This window comes from Epinephelus fuscoguttatus, linkage group LG16, assembly GCF_011397635.1.
Source record: "Epinephelus fuscoguttatus linkage group LG16, E.fuscoguttatus.final_Chr_v1".
NCBI lineage: Eukaryota > Metazoa > Chordata > Actinopteri > Perciformes > Serranidae > Epinephelus > Epinephelus fuscoguttatus.
The window spans coordinates 12,660,210-12,682,674 of record NC_064767.1 but is presented as its reverse complement, the minus strand read 5'-3'; the positions used below and the strand labels follow the sequence as shown (position 1 = coordinate 12,682,674).

General features: G+C 38.0%; 1 protein-coding gene across 1 annotated transcript in view; it reads right to left on the bottom strand.

Annotated features, from left to right (window-relative positions):
- Positions 1-14,131: 14,131 nt before the first annotated feature.
- The window catches only part of LOC125903437 (TBC1 domain family member 12-like), a 38,691-nt gene continuing 30,357 nt past the window's right edge, over positions 14,132-22,465 (bottom strand). The window contains exons 10-13 of the mRNA XM_049600372.1: positions 20,261-20,389; positions 20,055-20,164; positions 19,593-19,851; positions 14,132-19,284 (exon numbers count right to left, since the gene is read on the bottom strand). Of these exons, the coding sequence (XP_049456329.1) occupies positions 19,213-19,284; positions 19,593-19,851; positions 20,055-20,164; positions 20,261-20,389 (570 nt within the window). The 3' untranslated portion in view covers positions 14,132-19,212. The remainder of the gene's footprint in view (positions 19,285-19,592; positions 19,852-20,054; positions 20,165-20,260; positions 20,390-22,465) is intronic.

The following is a 22,465-nucleotide window of genomic DNA, read 5'->3' as shown; positions in this document are numbered from 1 at the left end:
GTAATGATGATGATGACTTCTATTTATTTAGCTATGAGCACTTTTAAGTGAAACAAATAAAAAAATTAATTCTGATTAAATGACAAATTATTAAACCAAATGTTAGTGTGTTTGTTTTAAAAACAGAGCTGTGAAAAGAAAAAACAAAACACATAAGGTAAAAGTGTTATTTTAGTTTTAGTTTTTTAGTGTGGTTTAAAAACACCTGCACACTGCCAAATGTTCAGCTATATGCAAGTTTCATTTACAGTTTCAAACAGGTTAAAAAATGTATTTATCTGACCTTTTATTTTAGCATGATGATCACTTTACAGCTGAATTCCATTTCAAAACAACTGTTATAACGTACCATTAAAAAAGTGACACTGAATACTTACTGAAATTGCAGTAACCTAAAAAATAAAACTGTTTAAGTCTTTGTCAAATGCACAGTTACAGTGGAGCAGCAATTAAATTCTTTGCTCTCAGGCTGAGACAATAGGTTGCCTATAAAAAGAAAATAACACAACTAAAAATGAGAATCCAAGATGTAAAACATCAAATACTGCAAAAGTTAAAATACAGCAATAAAATACAATTAAAGATGATATAAGATATAAGAAAACACTTTATCTGGATAGTTAGCTTACAGGTAGGTTATTTAATTATGTCTACATTACGCCAAATTAAATGTCTACCACAGTATTGTATTTGGTGGCACTTTATTTGAATATACTGTCTACAGAGAGTTTATAGAGGATTTGTAACATTTCAACAGCTTATGAGATGAGATTCAACGTAACAGCAGTTTTGGTTTGTCTAAATATGTCTAGATATTCATAACCTACTTATTCTCAATATAATTTACTTGAACTTGAGCAAATAGTTGAACTGAAAATATGGAGGTTTATTCATTGTCACACACACTCATTGTCACACACACACTGTTCAGAAATCAAATTTGTCTTTGCAACTATTTTAATATATATAATACAACTAAAGTTTTGTTGAAATTTATCTTTTTATAACAGTAAACAAAACATCTGATGGCCTGACAGGAAGAACAGATTTATTTAATATAGTGCTTTTCAAAACAAAAATTATTACAAAATGCTTCACAATAAAAGCATTAAATATATCAAACATGTTTTAGGACATAGTTCTGAGAGTTATTATTATGTTTAAACATGGTAGTAAATTAATATCACATTTTTGTTCCAATTAAAATAATCTTACATTATTGTAATCTGGGAGAAAAAAACCCCCAAAACTTTTCTAGATCCCTTAAATCTAAAATCATTTTTCCTTGTTTAATAAAATTCATTTTTTTCCATTTAAAATCAGCTTTGGGTTTAAATCTAAAAACTCAACATCATGAATCAAGTCAGTTTTATTAATTTAGCCCCCCAAAAAAGATGAAATTCTATATTCATAATGATCTATACTTGGGTCTGTACAAATATATAAGAGGAAAATAAATAAAATAAGTAAGTAAGTAAAAACTTATTTGATTAATAAAGTGAAAAATGAAAAAAAAAAAAACTTCAAGAGTAAAAAGAGACATTTCTGTAAGAGCAACAGTGAATAAGTCATTTTCCAGGACGGGCCGACATGCAACAAGTGTCACTGCACAGAAGAGACAGAAAAGTTAGACGTGTGAGTTTAAAAAATAAATACAAAATAATAAAAATGTAATTTCTTACATGTGAGACAGACAAGAGGAGCGAGGGGTAAACAAGAGGAGACAGGAAAAACCTCAAGAGCGGAAAATAACACAGAGGAAAAAGAACAAAAGAAAAAAGGAGGAGAGCATGTTTTGTTCCACGCTGCCCTTTTCCACTCTGGAACACCACTGGTGGCACGTTCAACCGCTGAAGCTGCTAGCCAATCGCCTCTCCTCGTTTGCAATGTCACCCTGCATCATTGGGGTCAAAGGGCGCTGTGCCTCCCAATTAATGAGCCAGCGAGCGCCTCAGTCCCCCTCCCCACTCCCCAAACTCCCACAATTCAGTGGGAGACAGAAATTAAGCAGAAGACAAGGAGGAATAGTTTCAGAAGCACCTCGACCTGAGCGTCCCCTCCAGCTGCTTTGTTGATCCTCCGGCTCGCCGCAGAGACCCGGCGAGGACGAGAGTTTGTTTTCATCTTTAAAAACTGATCAGTTTTTGTTAGACAAATAAGCGCAGTTGCACTTTGCGAGTTCCCCTTTCCCCTGGTGGTAACTGTTCACCCTTGTAATCAGATCATGCCTGCTGAAGGGTCAGGAACAAAGACATGCAAATTCTAATTAAATGTGCAGCGTTGGGACAGGACCCGTTTGATCGCTGAGCCCTTTCATGCCCCCTAATCGCTCCTGACAGCCCCTTCCAACAGATTCTGTGACAAACTTCTCGATTCAACTGAGGGGGATTTTTGAACTTTGCTTGCTCCTGCGGCCTTGGCTCCAGGTCTGTCAAACAATCCAAATCAATGACCCAATTGACCAGTGGTCCCCTTGTTGATAACCTCAATGAGCTCTATGTTGCCATTCATTGTGTCAGAGGGCTAAATGCAGATAGCATTTTATGGTAATTAAACACTCCTTTGAATACAAACACTGGAGCGGGGGGTCCGGAAAGCACGGGGCAGCACTGGGAGGATGCAGGTGCAGGGAAAGGACGGAGGGATGAAGCGGAGGGGGGCCACCGATAGACTGGTATGACCACGGGACTTTCCCACCAACATGGCCCGGCGCCACCGACCCACTCATTAGGTCATTACAATAAGGAAGGGGGCATTTTTTTTGTTTTATTAAAAATCTCATTAATCCCACAACAAAAGGCACGTACTGACCTCATTGGTGCCCCTGTTATCTGAATATGCCTTTATATAATGGAGCGTCTAATTGCAACTCGGCGCCTAGCAGCTTTCCCTCCGTCCGACCCGGCAGTATTTGGTGTGTGAGGAGTGAAAGGGGAGCTAAAGAGAATTGGCCTCCCGGGGCGACCACTGACCTAATGGGAAACTGGTTTCTGCCACTGCTAAAGGTCTGAGCCTTTCCACAGGTGCGACACTCCGGGTTACAACTCATGTAGAAACTTTATGAGTTTAGGTGACACATCCTTATAATCCGATTTATTTGTTTTTTCTTTTTTGTGTTAACCTCTGTAAGAACTCAGAGGACCAATTCATTTGGAGGTCTAAAACAAGCTCTTGTCACCAGAAGAAAATGTTGGCAATGTAAATTTTTGCAAACCACATTTCATATTTATCATATCAACATGTTTTATGTGCCATAGTACATGAGCTGACTTTGTCCTCAGTTGGTGACAAGATGGAGACAGAGATGGTGGATTGCACGTCACCTAAGCAAGACGCCTGCAAAGCCGCAGACCACTGTGGACACCAAACATGGATGTTTTTTAGCAACCTGTCGCTGTTTCTTCAGTGGCAGAGTCAGTGGCACGAGGAGTGATTGATTTTTGACAAGACATAGCTATATTTCCAGTGGGTATTGTGCCCCCAGAGCTGAATATTTTAAGCCAAAATGAAAACTTTTCCCAATCATAACCAAGTGCTTTTGTGCCTAAACCTGACCGAACATTAACCCAACATTGTTTAAACGTAAAGAAACAAAAGTTTTAAAGTATCCGCTGCATAATAACATGCAAACGTTAGGTATCCTTGACTTGCAGAATAGTAAAATACTAATATTTTTCCGGGCAATTATAACCTGGAAATCCAGATGCCCCACCCCTAGCAAATTCGAATTTACACTGCACAGGAATCTGGCCCCGACAAGCAGAGCCCGCTGAATCGCCAATCGGACCAATCAGATCAGTCTATCTGACAGAGGCGAGCTCTGGGTGGACGCAACATGATGACTACAGTGCTGCGCCGTAGGAGTCGGAAAGTAAACAGCCAAGATGGCAGCTGCCAAAGGGCCACGTCCATTCAATTTAGCTTTGGAAGAAACGCTAAGCCAACTACACTTATCTTTTTCCTTGAGACAGGAACAGAAGACTGCCCCAGAAGCCTTTGTTTCCAGGAAGGACGTTTTTGCCGGTTTGCTGACGGGATACGGCAAAAGCATAGTATATCAGTTAGCCCCACTGTTCAGCAATCAAATGGGGCTTACTGTAATGAATACATCACCTTGTTTTTTTGCTCTGATTGGCCATCGTGCTATCCAATTGCGTGCGGCAGCATTTGAAATGCCTCAGTTAGTACCGCCCCTTGGGTAGGAAGGGTGTATCGGTGATGGCCAGACTCAAAATCTTTCTAGATTTGAGTCTGGATTGCCAGGCTAGGGCAATTAGGTTCCATTATTTTCAACAGTTCTTGCACACTGAATATTTCAACAACAGGTAAGTAGGATCTAGCATGCTGTTGCAAGCGTAATGTCTAACGTGTGTTCATCATCTTCATTCAGCATGCTAAACTAAAAAAAGGCAAACTCTTGACTGAGAATGAATCAAGGAATCAAGGTCCAGAGTTTCTAAGAACTGAAACGTGCAGGATTCTTTGTATCTTAAACATTTCTGAATTGTACATAAAAGTTACAGGTATGGCAATACTGTCCTTTCTTTCCAGTACTGAAACTTAAGTGTTGGCCAATACCGAGGACTAACCCAATACCACTGCAATAAAAAAAGAAATAGCGGTTTACTATTATTATTGTTTGGATGTGAAATGATTGCTGTCATTGTTGTATGGCAAAGCTCAGGTTAAACAATAAACTGTCTGTGGACTTTCCGGTGTAAAATATTGTCAAATTACTGACATTTTGCAAACAGCTGAAGTTACACTATTTACCAGAAATCAATTCTTCTTCGCCGCTGTAAGACAGTAGCTGTCAGTGGCTGCATAGTGCAGCTCGTTGTGTAGGCTACTGTTTTAGAGCCGTTGATTTCCAGGAAAATTGCCGTTCTATCCAGATGTGAAACTACTTCAAAGTATATGAACAAAATATGTGGTATCCGATCAGTGCATGGACTCGTGTACTTGCCAATACCCTATCCAGCATTTTAGGCAGTATTGGAGGCATTCCTGATACTGGTATTGGAGCAAATGCACTATTTCTTCCTGTCTGTTTGATTCAAAACTACAGTGAGCAGCTGTTTTAAGAAATAAACGTCCCTTTATTTAAAAACAAAAAAAATGAAATATTATATTCATGAGGTGTTTTTTAAAGATGTACACCTTTAGTAGGAACCAGTGGCCATGGAGCTGATAGCCAAAGAGAGGGTAGGGAAGTTTGACGTTAGTGAGAGAGAGAGACGCATTGTTGGTTTTGGTCTTTTCCTGAATTGGTTGACTATAAGAAAAATAAAAAATATCACCAGCTTCATCTTTAACTCACCAGGATTTGTTCCTCCATAGTTTGACATGAACAGGTGGATCCAGGATAAAGTATGAAGGGCCAAATGTTGATAAGACCATCGGTTACCTTGGATGTAAAATGTAACCTTTATATTGTTTCCTGCCTGCTGTGCGTCACCCTCCGTGGCTACCTGTCAGTCACAAAGGATTTTCAATTAATCCTCTGCGTGTTTGTGCTGATGGACACGGACATGTACGACACTGGAAAAACAGAAGAGGACGCACACACCGATGAGCCACACATCGGTGTATGGCTCATGCAAAACCGTCTTTTCATGATAAACGTCAAAGTAAAGTGTGGGCCATTGTTTTTGTAACGAGATCAAGAGGTCATATGGAAAGATATTAAAGGGAATAACAGAGCAGGAAGTTGACTATCAGATCATATGTTTAATTAAATTATAGATCAGATGAAAAACAAAAAACAAAAGGAAACTCATCATCAGGTCTTTGAAAATTCAAATCTGATGTTTCTGTCATCACTGCCCCGTTACATCCCACGCAGATTGTTGTCTGCATGACGGCTGTGATAGATGGAGCGATAACACCTTTGCAGTTGCATCACAAACCCTCCAACAACCACAAATGGTACCGTCATGGAGGTTCACCAATGAAGTGTCTTTGGGAAGTATGTCTTGTCAGCTTCTACATGCCAGTCATACTTTAAAATGACAACATGGCTAAACTCAAGTATGACATGAAATATATATAACTGTGTGGATCTTGAAGTAATGACTAAGGAGAAATCAGGACCCCATGGCTGATCCAGTTGGGAACCACTGGTCTAACCTATTCTGAAAATAAAAAGCAGGACATAAATCTCGAAAGCCCCTTTCCCACTGGACAAAAACCCACTAACATCTGGCTTCTGTCTTTAATGGGAAAGGCTACAATCAGCATTCATTCTCTTGACAAATGACTAAATAGTTATTGACTCCAACTCCATGATGGGATCATGACACTCAGGAGGACAAGTTAATTTTGCCCCTTTTCCCATATAAATGTCAGTAGCTTCTGCGACCAGGTCTTATCAGCCACAAATTTGATTTGTCACCATCCATCACTTGATTGTTCCAAATCAGTCGGCACCAAGTGCGAAAGCGAGACTGAATAAGTAACAGATATAAAAAGAGACGTAACCAGTTTGACATTTTTACTTGCCTTCATGTTGCTTTCTACTGTTCACTTACTGTGTCATACTTTTCAACTGGCAATGGAAAAGTAGTCACATCTAAAACAAACCTGCACATAGACGCTAATTTTGGTGGAAAGAAGGTTATTAGACTTGTTGTGAAATGCCATAAATGTGTAAATGGAGTGAAAACTGAGTACCAGCGCAGAGTTCCAAGGTTCAGACAGGAAACAGATGAAAATAAACCTGTCACATAATAACATAAAAACATAAAAATTGTTATACAGGTTGAGTCAATTAAGTTAAGTGATTGTCTGTGTGATAAGGTGTCCCTAACCCCGATTTATATATATGATGTATCACAGGCCTATATCAAAATATGGAGAACTGGAGATTGAGGATCTTCAGTGTTAGCTGATAGGTGACTTTCCAGTTTTTACCTGCCAATCAAATAGTGTGGTTGTCGTGGTAACGGCGGTAGGATTGCTGGACAGCCCTGCGGTGCAGAGGTTAATGTCTACTGAAACCAAACAGCCTGTGGTGATGGAGTGATGAGTGGAGGAGGAGGGAGAGAGCGAAGGGAGAGATGAAAGAGTGCAGGAGGAGAGATGAGTGATCCAGTCATCCAGAGCTACCAGACATCCCAGAGGACAGGAAACACTGTGTTGACCTGTAGTCTGCAACCCCCCTTCCCTCTGTTTCTTCCTCCTGACCTCCTCTTCTTCTTTTCCTCCTGAGCTCCGTATAAAAGATGTCTGTTGTTTTAACTTTTCATCCCCAGTTCCATACTTATCAATGACATGATGGTCAAGATATCCCAGACTGCCACATTCAATTTAGGTCCACCCACTAGATTTCCCACCTTGTTAAATTTTATTAAAAAACATTTTTGACATCTCCTTCTAAAGCATAGGTCCAATTTGTACCAATTTTTTGTGGATCATCATTGTAGTTTATCAAAAGTAATCAAGAGCTTGTTGATATCTTATTGTCTTTTGAAGGTACTGACCAATGAACTTTAGTTGGGGGCATGGCTCAGCATGTAAATGGATCTAACTCCAAAACTGTTGAGCCAATCATCACAAAACTTGCAGGAAGTCTCTACAAAAGTACCATTAACATATCCTGAAAGTGTCATTTGAATCAGACACAAGGGGGCGCCACAAATGTAAAAATTGATCATGAAACAACGCAAATCAAACTATTGCCCCTTTTTGATAGAATTTCTGCAAATTTGCAGGAAAGCCCAATCAGTCTTTTTTCAGCATTGGCAGTATAAAAACAAAACCGGGGAGTGCAGCAAAATGCCGCCTACCTACTTTTGTTTATACAGAATGTGCCTATTTCGGGGCAATGGGGGGCGTGAGCAAGCAACAAAACGTGTAGCTCAGTGTGTGACGTAAACAGTGACGTGGGAGGGAAGCCGCGGCTGGTCAGTCCTTCTGCGATTCTCTCGTAAGTCAGCCCGTTCCTCACCGTCCCCGTCATCTGCCGGTTAATGGTCTCTTCGTTTGTGAGTGCAAGGAGGGCGCGCAATTCCTTGTCTCCCCAGTTGCTCATCTTTACAGTGTCTGTCAGGTTTGCATTTCCCTCTTGCTACTAGTCGTCGCTAATTCCTGCTGTCAGCTGTTTCCTGATTATCCACCACCAGTGGGTCACACATGTGGCGTCATCAACAGCTCCTCCCACAAGTCTTCAACAGCCCCTCCCATGGCAGAAGGCCACCTCAGTCTGTTTAAACTGAAAAGGTTCCGCCAATATGTCTACCCTACGAGGAGGAAAATTGGGCACCTCGAATCAACTCGCCATTCCACCTCTGCATGTCTAAACTTTCGCAGTTTTCCGGCAAAACAGCCCAACATTCGCGGAAAATCTGGCAGTGTAAAAGGGGCTTATAAATCATAAATTGTTTGTCTAATCAGTACAAAACTCACAGGATATGTTCAATAATAGCATGTGTGTAAAATCATTTTGAAATCTTTCAACAGGGGGCGCCACTGGTTCGAAAGAAGTGCATTGGCCTTGACCAAAATTTGTCCATAAACGACAGTTTGTCCAAGCATCACCAAACTCAATGGATGTTTTTAACTAAGCATTGAAGCATGACCCCTGAATGTTTCTGCAACTGACCAAAGAAAGCAACAGTGTTGCCAAAGAAGAGTGTGGTCCGAGAGAGATTTGGATGTAAACTATGAGCATTTTTTCCCGATTGTCATAAACTCTATTGATAATCTTTAATACAGGTGTCCTAAAGTGTCAAAGGTCTTGAAACTACCCAACTTTGAAGTTTTAAAGGTCCATGCTTTTATCTTTTTTTTTTTATTATTTGTTGTAGGGAAGTTGCAGTTTTATTTATTTTCTCAACAAATTACTTTTTTTGTCCTGACAGTTTCTGGTTTCTGAAAATAACTACAGAGGAGATGCATCAGAGACCCAGTGCCAAACTATATATTAAATCTAAGTCTATAAAATATACACTTTGCATTATAATTCAGCATAAAGCACTTTAGAATGATGGCTATGCAGCATAGATTTTATTCATATAGCTTAGCTGATGTTTGAGCTCAAAGAAAACAGGAAAAATATTTTTTATGGCTTCCTAGACAACCAGATGTCAACTAAACAAAGCACTGACAGTCTACATACAGAACATTAATAACATAAACTGTAAGATGTTGTGTTTTTTCCTTTATGCTCTGAAGGAGGCACACTGTTGTCTGTTTCTATTGTGCGTTACACTGTGGAACAACAGTGTTTGTCAACACTGCAGCTGATTGATTGGACATTTGACTTATTTTTTACAGATTTATTCTCTATTGCTGCTGCTGTTTTTCCTGCTTTTTAAACTCTCATCCATTCCTCTTCATGCAGCCTCCTCTGCCCTGACCTCGGCCTCCCCGCCTCCTGCTGTGGTATCCCAGAGGCCCCCGGGGCACCAGGCTCCTTCTTCCCCTCCAGCCCCACCTCCACAGGAAAGCCCCCAGACTGCCGCCAAATACCTCCACAGATTCTTCCTCTCGATCAGATGCGGCGAGAGGCCCCTCGCGGCTTCGCCTCACTTCCACCGCAGGGCCTCGGAAATACCTGAGATCCCTGAGTGTGGTCGCCGTTTATCTGCACCGCTTTGACCGCCAAGAGGTTCAAACCACAGATGTTCACACTCAGATTTGAATCAACTGCTCAAATCAGATTTTTTGGATGCTGATTTTATCAGTCCTCAGATGTTACCTCCACATACTGAACTAATAGTGATGTTGAAAAGATATATTTGTTGTTGCTGACTGGTTTCGCAGCTGAAATGGATGGACGGGTTGCTGTGCTTCTATTTATTAAGAAAATAAAATAACGTATACCTACTGAGAGTAACTGTGGACATTTATTTTCATGGATTTTTATGAAAATATTAAATGTAATACTGATGTTTGTTGTCTGTAGTTTTGAAACAAGTATCTACGGGACATCATGAGACAATCAAATGTCCTCACATCCTCAATTCAACAAAGATAAAACAATATTATTATTAAACTACAGCTCTAATAAATGTGCCACAGACTGAGACTAACGGGGAATGTTGTTGCTAGTTGCATATGAAATAAAAATAATGAAAATTAACACAAGGACTCAGGAAGGTGTGAGTAAAAATTTCATTATTAAACTAAAAGAAAACATTATGAGATTTGAAATCAAGCAGAAAACCACTTCCCAAAACATTGAGCTGCATATTTGTAGCTTTACACATCCTTTTCCCATGTACATGCTGCATAAAAATTCAAATATAAACTGTGCTTCACAGTAACCTCATGTGTCCACCGACAGTCCAAAGATTAAAGCAGTCAGATTAAAGCTGGTCATCAGACTCCATCTAGTGGTCCCAAGTGTACACAGCACAACTTTCTTCATGACTATGGAACACTTAGAAGAATTTTACTTCCCTTTACATCAGATGAAAAGGCTTCACTTGGAGCTTAATGTCTTTCACTAAAGCAGGTTTTACCCTGCTGATTAGTGGTGGAAAGAAACTAAGTTAATTAGCTCAATACTGTGGTGTAAAATTTTTAGGTACTTTCGTTTCATGCTACTGTATATTTTAAGTTCAATACATTGCAAGAGGGAATTCTTTTACGTTTTGCTCAAATATGTTTATTTGACAGCTGTAGTTACTTTTCAGATAGATATATTTCTCATTTAAAAAGTGATCATATAAAATGATACATTATTATATATTAAACTTAACAGAGTAAACTATGACATTTTTTTCACTGTTTTGGACAACATGCTACACTATGACATATTTATGATTTTGGACGACATGCTATACTATGACTTTTTTTTCAGTATTTTGAACAACATGCTATACTATGATGTTTTTTCATGATTTTGAATGACATACTAAAGTATGGCTTTTTTTTTCACTATTTTGGACGCCATGCTATACTATGATGTTTTTTTACAATTTTGAACGACATGCTATACTATGACTTTTTTTTCACTAATTTGGACGACATGCTATACTATGACATTTTTTCACTATTTTGGACGACATGCTATACTATGATGTTTTTTTCATGATTTTGAATGACATACTAAAGTATGGCGTTTTTTTCACTATTTTGGACGACGTGCTATACTATGATGTTTTTTCATGATTTTGAATAACATACTAAAGTATGGCGTTTTTTTTCACTATTTTGGACGTCATGCTATACTATGAGGTTTTTTTACAATTTTGAATGACATGCTATACTATGACATTTTCTCACTATTTTGGACGACATGCTATACTATGACTTTTTTTTCACTAATTTGGACGACATGCTATACTATGAGTCTTTTTTACAATTTTCAACGACATGCTATACTATGACATTTTCTCACTATTTTGGACGACATGCTATACTATGTTTTTTCATGATTTTGAATGACATACTAAACTATGACGTTTTTTTTCAGTATTTTGGACGTCATGCTATACTATGATGGGTTTTTTTTTTACAATTTTCAACGACATGCTATACTATGACTTTTTTTTCACTAATTTGGACGACATGCTATACTATGACATTTTCTCACTATTTTGGACGACATGCTATACTATGAGTCTTTTTTACAATTTTCAACGACATGCTATACTATGACATTTTTTCACGTTTTTGGATGATGTACTATACTATGACATTTTTCGATGATTTTGAATGACATACTTAACTATGATGGGGTTTTTTTTTAATATTTTGGACGAGATGCTACACTATGACTTTTTTATGATTTTGGACAACATGCGATACTGTGACATTTTTTCATGATTTCGAATGACATACTTAACTATGACGTTTTTTTTTTTTTTTACTATTTTGGACGACATGCTATACTATGACTTTTTTCATGATTTTGGACGATAGATGTACTACACTGTGACCTTTTCTCACTATTTTAAACAACATGTTACACTATGACTTTTTTCATGATTATCGACAACATGCTATACTGTGACAGTTTTTTCATGATTTTGGACGACATGCTATACAATGACGTTTTTACCCCATCCCACACTATGACTTTTTTAAGTCATCTTTTATGTCTTACTCTTCTATCATGTCGTCCAAAATAGTGAAAAAACATCATAGTATAGCATGTCGTCCAAAATAGTGAAAAAACATCATAGTATACATGTCATTTAAATTCCTGAAAAAAAGTCATAGCATAGCATGTTGTCCAAAAAAGTGAGAAAATGTCATACTATAGCATGCCGTTCAAAATACTAAAAAACGTCGTAGTATAGCATGTTGTTCAAAATCGTGAAAAAACGCCATAGTATAGCACGTCATTCAAAATCCTGAAAAAAGTCATAGTCTAGCATGTTGTCCAAAATACTGAGAAAATGTCATAGTTTAGTATGTTGTCCACAATCATGAAAAGGTGTCATGGTATAGCACATCGTACAAAATGATGAAAAAATGTCATAGTACAGCATGTTGTTGATAATCATGAAGAAATGTCATAGTATAGCATGTAGTCCAAGAATAAAAAAAATGTCATACTATAGTATGTCGTCAAAAAAAAAGAAAAAAATGTCATAGTATACCATGCCGTGCAAAATAGTGAAAAAAAGTCATAGTATAGCATGTCATTCAAGTTCCTGAAAAAAAGTCATAGTATAGCATGTGGTCCAAAAGAATGAAAAAATGTCAAAGGATGGTATGTTGTTCAAAATATTGAAAAAAAGTCATAGTATAGTATGTCCTTCAAAATCGTGAAAAAATATCATGTTGTTCAAAATAAAAAACATCATAGTATACATGTCGTTTAAATTCCTGAAAAAAGTCATAGTATAGCATGTCGTTCAAAATAGTGAGAAAAAAAAAGTCATATTATAGCATGGGTCCAAAATCATGGAAAAATGTCATAGCATGTCATTCAAAATAGTGAAAAAAAGTCATAGTATAGCATGTCGTTCAAAATAGTGAGAAAAAAAAAGTCATATTATAGCATGGGTCCAAAATCGTGGAAAAATGTCATAGCATGTCATTCAAAATAGTGAAAAAAGGTCATAGTATAGCATGGCGTCCAAAATCGTGAAAAAGACTCATAGTATAGCATGGCGTCCAAAATCGTGAAAAAAAGTCATAGTATAGCATGTCGTCCAAAATAGTGAAAAAACATGGTAGTATAGCATGTTGTTAAAAATAGTAAAAAAAAAAAAAAAAAAAGTCATAGTATAGCATGGCATCCAAAATACTGGGAAAAGGTTATCGCACAGCATGTCTTTCAGAATAGTGAAAAAAAAGTCATAGTATAGCATGGCGTCCAAAATAGTGAAAAAAAAGTCATAGTATAACATGGCGTCCAAAATAGTGAAAAAAGTCATAGTATAGCATGTCATTCAAAATAGTGAGGGAAAAAAAAGTCATAGTATAGCATGTTTCCAAAATCATGGAAAAAAGTCATAGTATAGCATGTCGTTCAAAATAGTGAAAAAAACATCATAGTATAGCATGTTTCCAAAATCATGGAAAAAAGTCATAGTATAGCATGTCGTTCAAAATAGTGAAAAAAAAGTCATAGTATAGCATGGCGTCCAAAATAGTGAAAAAAAAGTCATAGTATAACATGGTGTCCAAAATAGTGAAAAAAGTCATAGTATAGCATGTCATTCAAAATAGTGAGGGAAAAAAAAGTCATAGTATAGCATGTTTCCAAAATCATGGAAAAAAGTCATAGTATAGCATGTCGTTCAAAATAGTGAAAAAAAAGTCATAGTATAGCATGGCGTCCAAAATCGTGAAAAAAAGTCATAATATAGCATGTCGTCCAAAATAGTGAAAAAACATCGTAGTATAGCATGTTGTTAAAAATAGTAAAAAAAAAAAAAAAAAAGTCATAGTATAGCATGGCGTCCAAAATCGTGAAAAAAAGTCATAGTATAGCATGGCGTCCAAAATAGTGAGAAAACATCACAGTATAGCATGGCGTCCAAAATATTGAAAAAAAGTCATAGTATAGCATGGCGTCCAAAATAGTGAAAAAACGTCATAGTATAGTCCAAAATCATGAAGAAATGTCATAATATAGCATGTCGTTCAAAAATCCTTTACCGTTTAAAAGTATAACTTGTAGACATCAGCAGATGAAGTTCATTGAGGTTTAAAGGACACACAGAAGTCAGTTTGCTGAGATATTTATTTACACATTCAACTAGTGGCCATTATATGAAAAGAAAGAACATTTTTACAGATTATTTACATCACCTGTAAGGCATTATGAAAACAAAACTGTACACTGAAATTTAACAAGAAAACAATAAAACACACATAAGACAAACATAAAAAGCTAAATGAATGTACATGAAAGTATAAAATACAACCGAGAGCGACCATGCAACTTAAATAAAAAAGGAATACATGGAACATATGAGGGAGTAATATCACTTCATCTCATCTTCCCTCTGCAGCTTCCCTCTGCAGCTCTCTGAACATTTCATCAATAATCTGGAGTGAGGATTCTGCGTGCGTACACTGAGTTACTGTCAGTGTATCTCCTGCCTTAGAACAAGTCCATATTGCACTTTTATCTTCCATGTTGAGGAGTCTAAAAGAGTGAAGATGAGTACAAACACACAGATAGTAGCCTCTCATCTTCAACACACCTGTGTGTCTAGTTTGGGATCACGCGTAGTTTTATTAGGTGTTTAAAAAGTACACACTAACAACAGCTGATGTTTTATACCAGTTTGTTCACTCAGAATGAGCGAGGATCATTGCTGAGCATGGATACTGGAAAACAGTTTTTAAAAAAAACATTTGATAAATCTGCTTAGTGGTGTAACTTAATTTTTTTGTTTTTAATTAAACATTTTAATTTAAAAACTGATTTAGACGCACTTTAAGCAGATTTTCAGAAAAACAATTATTTGTAATTAATTGACATGACATTCAGACAGTGTATCATACACATTAATACTGGAATAAAACTGTAACAATTGACAGTATCAATCTAAAAATATCTTCTTAAAAAAAAGGCCTTAAAATAAAATGTTACGATTATCACAAAGGAATTCATGTTACAAGTTTATTTGTTTTCCAGTTTTGGATTTTAAGCTTGATTTTGGTCAAATCCAACCTAAAATCAACGGAATTAAACATTATTGTTCGCTATTTTGTTGCAAATTGATTTTGAGAAAAACAGTCCATCAAGCTATTAAAAAAAACACTCAGATGTGTTGAAAATAAGAATTCAGAAAGTGTTTTCATACAAAAACCAACCACAGAGTCACATTGGTCACACCTGGTTTGTGTTAGGACACCAGATTTTAAAAGAAAAACATAACATGAATGGAAACCTGGAGAATAAACATGTTTATTATTGTGAAACTATTACCTTTTAAACTGACACTATCTTAATGGGAAATGACTTCATTACGTTTGTTTCTCTGCATTTCACTCAAAGTTCATTACGGAGCGTCAGTGCACTCAGTATAATTAGTGTACCTGTAAAAGAAATAAAAAACAGCTCATGATCACAAAGTGCTAATTAGTTAATCTTGCCTTCACTGATTGATTATTGTTACCTAAGACAGGAGTGTGTAGATCCACTGGAGGTGTTTTTAGAGTTTGAGGAAGTGCCGTTTCTAACAGAGCAATCAAAGTGATGTGAGAGAAAGCCTTCAACTTTTTTGGACATGTAGCTGATGCTCTTTGATAGACTCGAAGGACATGCACTGGATGATGCATGTGACTATTATGTATGTTTAACTGCATGAAATCAAGCTGCTTCCAACACCTGTATTGCTAACTCAGTCTGGGAAAAACTCATTGTGATTCTGACTTAATTCCCAGTCTCTATCTTTTATGGTCAAGTGCTTCGTTAACACTTTGGTCAAATTCCTAAATAGATGAGAGAGGATATGAGGTGTGAGAATTTGTAGGAATTTTGTAGTTTTGTAAAGGAACGTAAAGCAGTTTGAAACAAAAACAGTATACATTTAAATCACCTCCGCTGAATCTAAACCATGTGATTCAATGAACGCAGCGTTTAGCAGTTCGTTCATAAGACCATCAACACATACAACATGGCTGGATGATGAGTTTAATCCCCTCCCACAAAGAAAAAACAATACTGGACACACGCATACTGGCTTCTGGTTGGTTGATGTACAACAACAAACCCTTATTCGTGGAGTCAATTGGTGTGACGTTAGTACAGTGCAGAAAAACTCACCAGAAGAGAGACAACCTGGAGGTCTCTCACTGTATTCACTCACTACTAAAATTAGGGAGATCTGGATAGTTTTCACAAACTGAAAAGAAACTTAATAACCAGATTAACATGTTTATATAAAAATAAAACCCTCTCCTGTTTCTACTGCCTCATCATCTCTGGTGAGTTCTCCGCTTCAACAACCAGGGGAAAGAGCTGCAGTCGACACGGTAGTTCACACTGTGAGTGTAGTGGCTGCTTGGTCCACGTTTTTAAGGCCTGCTCATTTGCTGGTGGGTAAGTGGAAAGTATTCGCCATCAGTAGTGTGTGTGCGGGTGTGCTGACAGGTTGTCGAGAGGTAGGGATGAAATGGAGGTGAAGGTTACATTTATAGTGTGTGTAAATCAAAGGAGTGTTGGACACAAAGTGACAGAGCGGAGACGGTAAAGCACTTCAACAGGCCGCGAGACCCGACGGGGTGACGAACTGTCTCTGAGATTATAATTCAGATTTTAACACGTGGGATCACTGAGGGCTTCTAGCACGGAGAGCTAAGTTTAGCTATGTTGCTGCAGTCAGTACTTTAAAGCATTTAAGTACTTGTTTTTACTGACACATGATAGCTACCCCACGTATGTTCATACAGAGTGTGCCCCTAAAAGTTAAGATTATTTTCATCGATTAATCAAGTATTGAGAAAATAATCAGAAAACGGTTCCTGTTGTAGAAACAGTTCATCTAAAACTGTTCTTACTCCATTTTTAAGCAAAAATATAACAACGCTGCTGTTTCCAAACTCTCAAATATGAATATTTTTGTAGTTTTTTTTTTTAGATTCTATGATATTAAACTGAATGTTGTTGGGTTTTGTACTGTTGGCCAAACAAAACAAGCAACTTGAGGACATTATTTTGTGCTCTCATAAACTGTTTTTTCACATTTTGTATGATTTTCTGACATTTTCTTTGCGAACAGTTAATCGAAAAAATAATCAGCAATCAACAATTGCATAATTCTTATTTATTTCATTTATAAAATGTCAGAAAACATTTTTTGAAAATGTCAAATTTCACAAAACGATGTCCAGAGATGTCTTGTTTGTCCATCCAACAGTGCAAAAAGAGAATTCTACTAGTCATCAATTATCAAAACGGCTGTCGATCAACTAATTAATGAACTGGCTAATTTTTAGTCATGTGTCTGCACTCTGCAGTGCAGCCATTAAACAGTGGGGGCAGTATATCAGCATGTGAAGTCAGGTCAGCAGCAGACTCTGAACTAAACATACCAATAGAGGAAAGTTTGTTGAGACAAAATCTGAAGTTTAAGAGGAAGATATTATGTTCAAAAAATTTTTTTGCCAAACTAACTTCCTTGTATGGAAATGCTGTAACATGTGCGGGCATTCTTGAAGCACTGTTCCTCAATATAAACTTCTTTTTAGAACAAGTGAGAAAAGTTCTGCTGCAAAGACTAAAAAGCTTCATTCTCAAGCTGAAACTAGCAAAAGCTAAAAAGCCAATACGGTATTGCTGCTCCTATATCTGCATGATGTTTTACCTAAATGTTCCTACCTAATCTGCTCTAACTGGCAAACTTGGTCGTCTAGTTTGATTCCCTCTAACCGCTGACAGAGGAAACAATGAGGCACTTAATGCCCTGTTAATCTATTTGAGCTCGCTCAGTGTAGTTTTGCACCTCTGACAGCCAGTGTTCATGTTGTAGCTTCAGTGCTGCATGTATAAAGTGCTCTGAGGGTAAATCTGGATCCTTGGAACACTGATTGAACTGCAACAGCCTCACACTGCTATATTTCTGACCCAAAAAACATGATCAAAAGCAAATACTTTTGTCTTTTTAGCTCCTTTTGGATATGAATCCACCTTTTATGAATTCATGTTGATGAATTACCGGCAGAACTAACATCTAAAATCTGTCCGGTTGAACACTAACAATGACAGTGGATTCATATATCCACCATCACTAACTTTCTGCACATTAACAGTTTGATTTTGATATTAAGGATAAAGTATTTAACACGTGTAGAAAAGACGTCTTGAGCCCAGTGGACCATGGAATAATTGACTTCCTGTAAAAACATCAAAATCACAAAATATTTAGTCATAATCTGCTCGTACTTGATTAGGATCACTGATGAGATGTGTATTATTTGATTCCTTAATAATTACTAGAAAGACTACATTGTACAAAATGTTTTCTTCCCGCCCAAATGTCCCATATTCTGTTTTATTTGCCTACAGATGAACATTTTTAAAAAGCTAGGTGGTTAAAGTGGGAGCCTAATTTATCAGCTAGTATATTAGCATCAGCCATGCTACTGCAGATTCCCATCATTTTTTAGATCCAGAGTTCAAGCTAAAAAATATGCAGCAAATTAAATAGTGTGAACTTAAACCACAACGACCTACATAATAATTAATAATTAAACCACAGAGGTCATTTTGAAGCCTTTAGAAAATCATTAGCACCGAAAATTAGAATTTGAGTCTTTGAGAATTACACAGGGCGCAATGCTCGGTGTTAGTGGTGTTTAAAGTCCCGACAGGGAGGCAGAATTTCCACAAGCGAGTGAGTTTTCCCTCCCAGCCGGCAGAGGAAATAACACAGAATATCATCTGAAAGTCAGTTTTAATATTCCAGCTTTAGGCTGGTAGATTAGTGACACTGCTGCTCAAACAACCAGTCTCCAAAATCTGTCTGGTGAAATACTGACAATGGCTGCTGAAGTTTAGAACTAACCAACCACTTTGGTTTCCCGCTCTGGTTCCAGCACAGACTTCTCCTTCACCTGACTGGATGCTCAGGCTAGCAGCTCGTCTGTGGCCTAAAAAGTTCAGCTCCCACCTTCACAGCTGGCTCATGTTCACTTCAAGCTCCGTAGCGACGCCTCTGGAATGGAAGTTTCAGGCTACGTAGCTTCAAGCTTTGCAATTAGCCTCTTGTGGCTGGCTAGCACCAGCTTCAACCTTCACAGCTCGATGATTAGTTTGAAGAAAGGTGGCGTTAGCGTCAAGGTTAGCTAGTGTTAGCTTCTCAAAGCCGGGCTGGTGTTTTTGTCCATCTCTTTATTTCCGTCCTTCATCAGTGCAGAAAACACCTGCGAGAAAACAGAAGAATGAATCATTACTTTTCAGTTTAAACGATTTGAGCCCTGAAGTTTTAGGGTTCTTTCGCACCTGCCCTGTTTGGTTTGGTTACCTTGAACTAAAGTTTGTTTGCCCCCTAAGTGACCAATCAAGAGCAGCGTTCTCACACAAGACATTTGATCTGGTCCGCTTGTAAATGCTGCCGTGAGAACACGAACCAACTCTCTGCCATTATCCAACTGTGTAACACAATTAGTCCCTAATTCGGACCAAAGCAAGAAAACTCTAGGCCTGACAGCACCCTTAGTATGATGCTAACCTGAGCCCAGCGGCGGTTCCTGCTGATCATGTGAGTGTTGGCCATGGCAGTGAAGAGAGTGTGCGACTGCAGGTCCTCCGGCAGGCGCGTAAGAAACTGAGCGATGTGGATGAAGTCCATCTGGAGTAGGACGTCCTCGAACAGACGCAGGATACCCAGCCCCGTCCGAAACAAGCTCTCCTCCCCGTCCCGGCAGAAGACATCCCACACCCGACACGCCACGTCCAGAGGGAGAGACTTACTGTACAGAGTGAAGATCCTGCACAGAGACGCACCAAAAAAAATACCTTTACTTAACAAGTACACGTAAGTAGTGTAATATCATAAAATAGGAGCAAAAACTAGAAAGAAAGGTGGCAATTCAATTAGAGGAGAAAAAGGTGAGCTGAAATACAAACTCATGAATGCCCACCTAAACATCAGCAGCATACTAGACAGAAAATGGAGTGTTTAATAACTCACCAGTCGATCAGATAGAGGTCAGGGGTCAGGTTGTTGGTTTGGAAGTGGTTGAAGAGACGAGGCAGATTCTCCTCAAAGAAAACCTCAAAGGCTGCAAAATACTTCAACATCTGACACAGAGAGAGAGAGTAAAGAGACGATGAAGGACGGGGTCACGAGTGAACAAAAATGAATAACAGTTATTGAGTCTTTTTGTGTTTGTGTACCAGTTCGTGGTCGACTCTAAAGAAGGCCATCTGACAGGGTTTATTGAGCAGGTTGGCGAAGGTGATGAAGGCTTCAGCCTCCTCCAGGTTGAGGATCAGCACAGCAGCAATGAATGACATGCCCTGGACCTGAAACATCACCACAACACAGACTCCACATCAGCATGAAAGACAGAATGTGAGTGTGTGTATTAATGTGTGCTTCTGTGTCAAGGATTAAAAGATGGCATTCAGTTTTGAAATACTGACACGATTCTGTTACGACCCTGAACATATTTTGCCATTTTCTGAGTTTCTGTGAGAGTGTGTGCTCTGTTCTTGTGAAGATCTTGATTGTCAACCTAAAGCTGTCTCCTTCTGACTGGCTGCATTCATGTGTTTAGCCTGGGGATTGTCTTTTGCTGATTGATCCACTCACAACATCCTGTCTTTCAAAATGCCTCAGTTCCCAGCAGCCCAGTGACAGCAGCGCCTCGGCTCTCTCCTCGGCTTACAAACGCTTCTTTAGTTCCTTTGTGTGATAAATCTGTGAGACTTTGTCAGGCCTGGTGCCCTAGTTGGGTCTGTTAGTATCTGTGCAAATGTTTGTAAGCTGCAGGCGTGAGTTGCCAGTTTCTTTTGTACTGTTTGCTCCTGTTCTGCTGTATCCTGAGGGGCTGGGTTTAAGAAATGTCTTCCTGTTTGTCAGTATATTTCATGTAGGGTTAGCCAGCACTTTTGAGGAGATTCTTTTGTTTGTTGTTTTGACCTAAATTTACTGTCTGAATTTCTCCATTTGTAGTATTAAATGGATCTACTTCAACTGCATTCGGTGCTGAGACTTTGATTTTGGGACTAGGGAGGCAACGGCCTGTTAACTTTTATGTTGCGCTCCTTACCCCCTGGACAGGAGCAGAACAGACTCAAAGTAGACATTTTATTGGGCCCCAAAAAATTTGCAAAGTGAGCTCTATTAATGCTCCTGAATAAAATCCAAACACTGTGTATATTAATGATGACATTTAACCGTCACATTCTGAGGTATTCGTCTTTGTTTTACAATTTTTATTCTTTGAGGACTGAAGAAAGCACATCCCAACTGAAAAATCCCTCCTGTCAGTTTGCCTTATGTTATTTCTTTCTCACTTTATCTGCGTTTTTTGGAGAATAACAGAAACTAAAGCCCAAGTAGCTTCCAACTGATAATTAAGCCTGTTTGAGATGTACTGCAACCATCTCAACAACACTTTGGATTAAATATAATTTAGGTTACATATCTAACCTAAATATTTCTTGAAAGATGGCATTAAATGTCTGGTCAGATTTATAATCTTGTTTATGTATTTTTAAAAGCAAAGTTGCTGATTTAAATCATAATTTTACCACTTTCTTAGACCATTTTATGTAAGTAAAGTAAGTCTGCTTGTGTTTAGAGAACATTTAACATTTGAGACTTCAGTTAAGTACAGGGGTAGGCATCCTGCGGCTCAGGAGCCACATGCAGCTCTGTAGCCCTCGTCCAGTGAGTCCCTGTGGCTTTGACAAAAAATTATATGGAAATCATTAAGTTATTTTTCACCAGTTAAATTTAATTTATCATTGCTGTACGCCTTAAGTGATTCTTACATTTTCCAAACTCATGAATGTGTAGCTTATACGCTGAATAAAAATAAATGTTTTAACATCTCGTCTACTATGTGCGTCATATGTCTACGGCCTGGCACCTTTTCCTGAAATTTGCTGAATCTCAAGAACGATGGTTAAGCTTGAGTCTCCTTAGTGATGGTAGCTATTGATTCCAAATCCAAAAAAAGAAAATGTCTCAGAGGAAAACAGAGAATTTCATACCAAATGGACAGATTTGTTTGCTTTCGCCACTAATGCTGCAAAGTCTCAGTATCGAATAATCACAAAAAGCCCACTGTAGAGCTACTTTGTTGTAAAACATATTAGTGAATGCTCATTTAGACCCATTAAGAAGGGTGATAGGCTAATGTAGATTAAATAGCCTGTGTTGCCATCAATATATGACACAAATATAAATTGCGGCATTTATTTATTTTTTTGTCAAAATGGCTCTTTTGATAGTAAGGGTTGCAGACCCCTGGTTAAATATGTTTTGAAAATAATATTATTGTGGGATCAGTACCAAAGCACAGGTATTGTATCACCACTAGTATCAAAACAACACCCAGCCCTGAATATGAGACACCAAATGTCACTGTG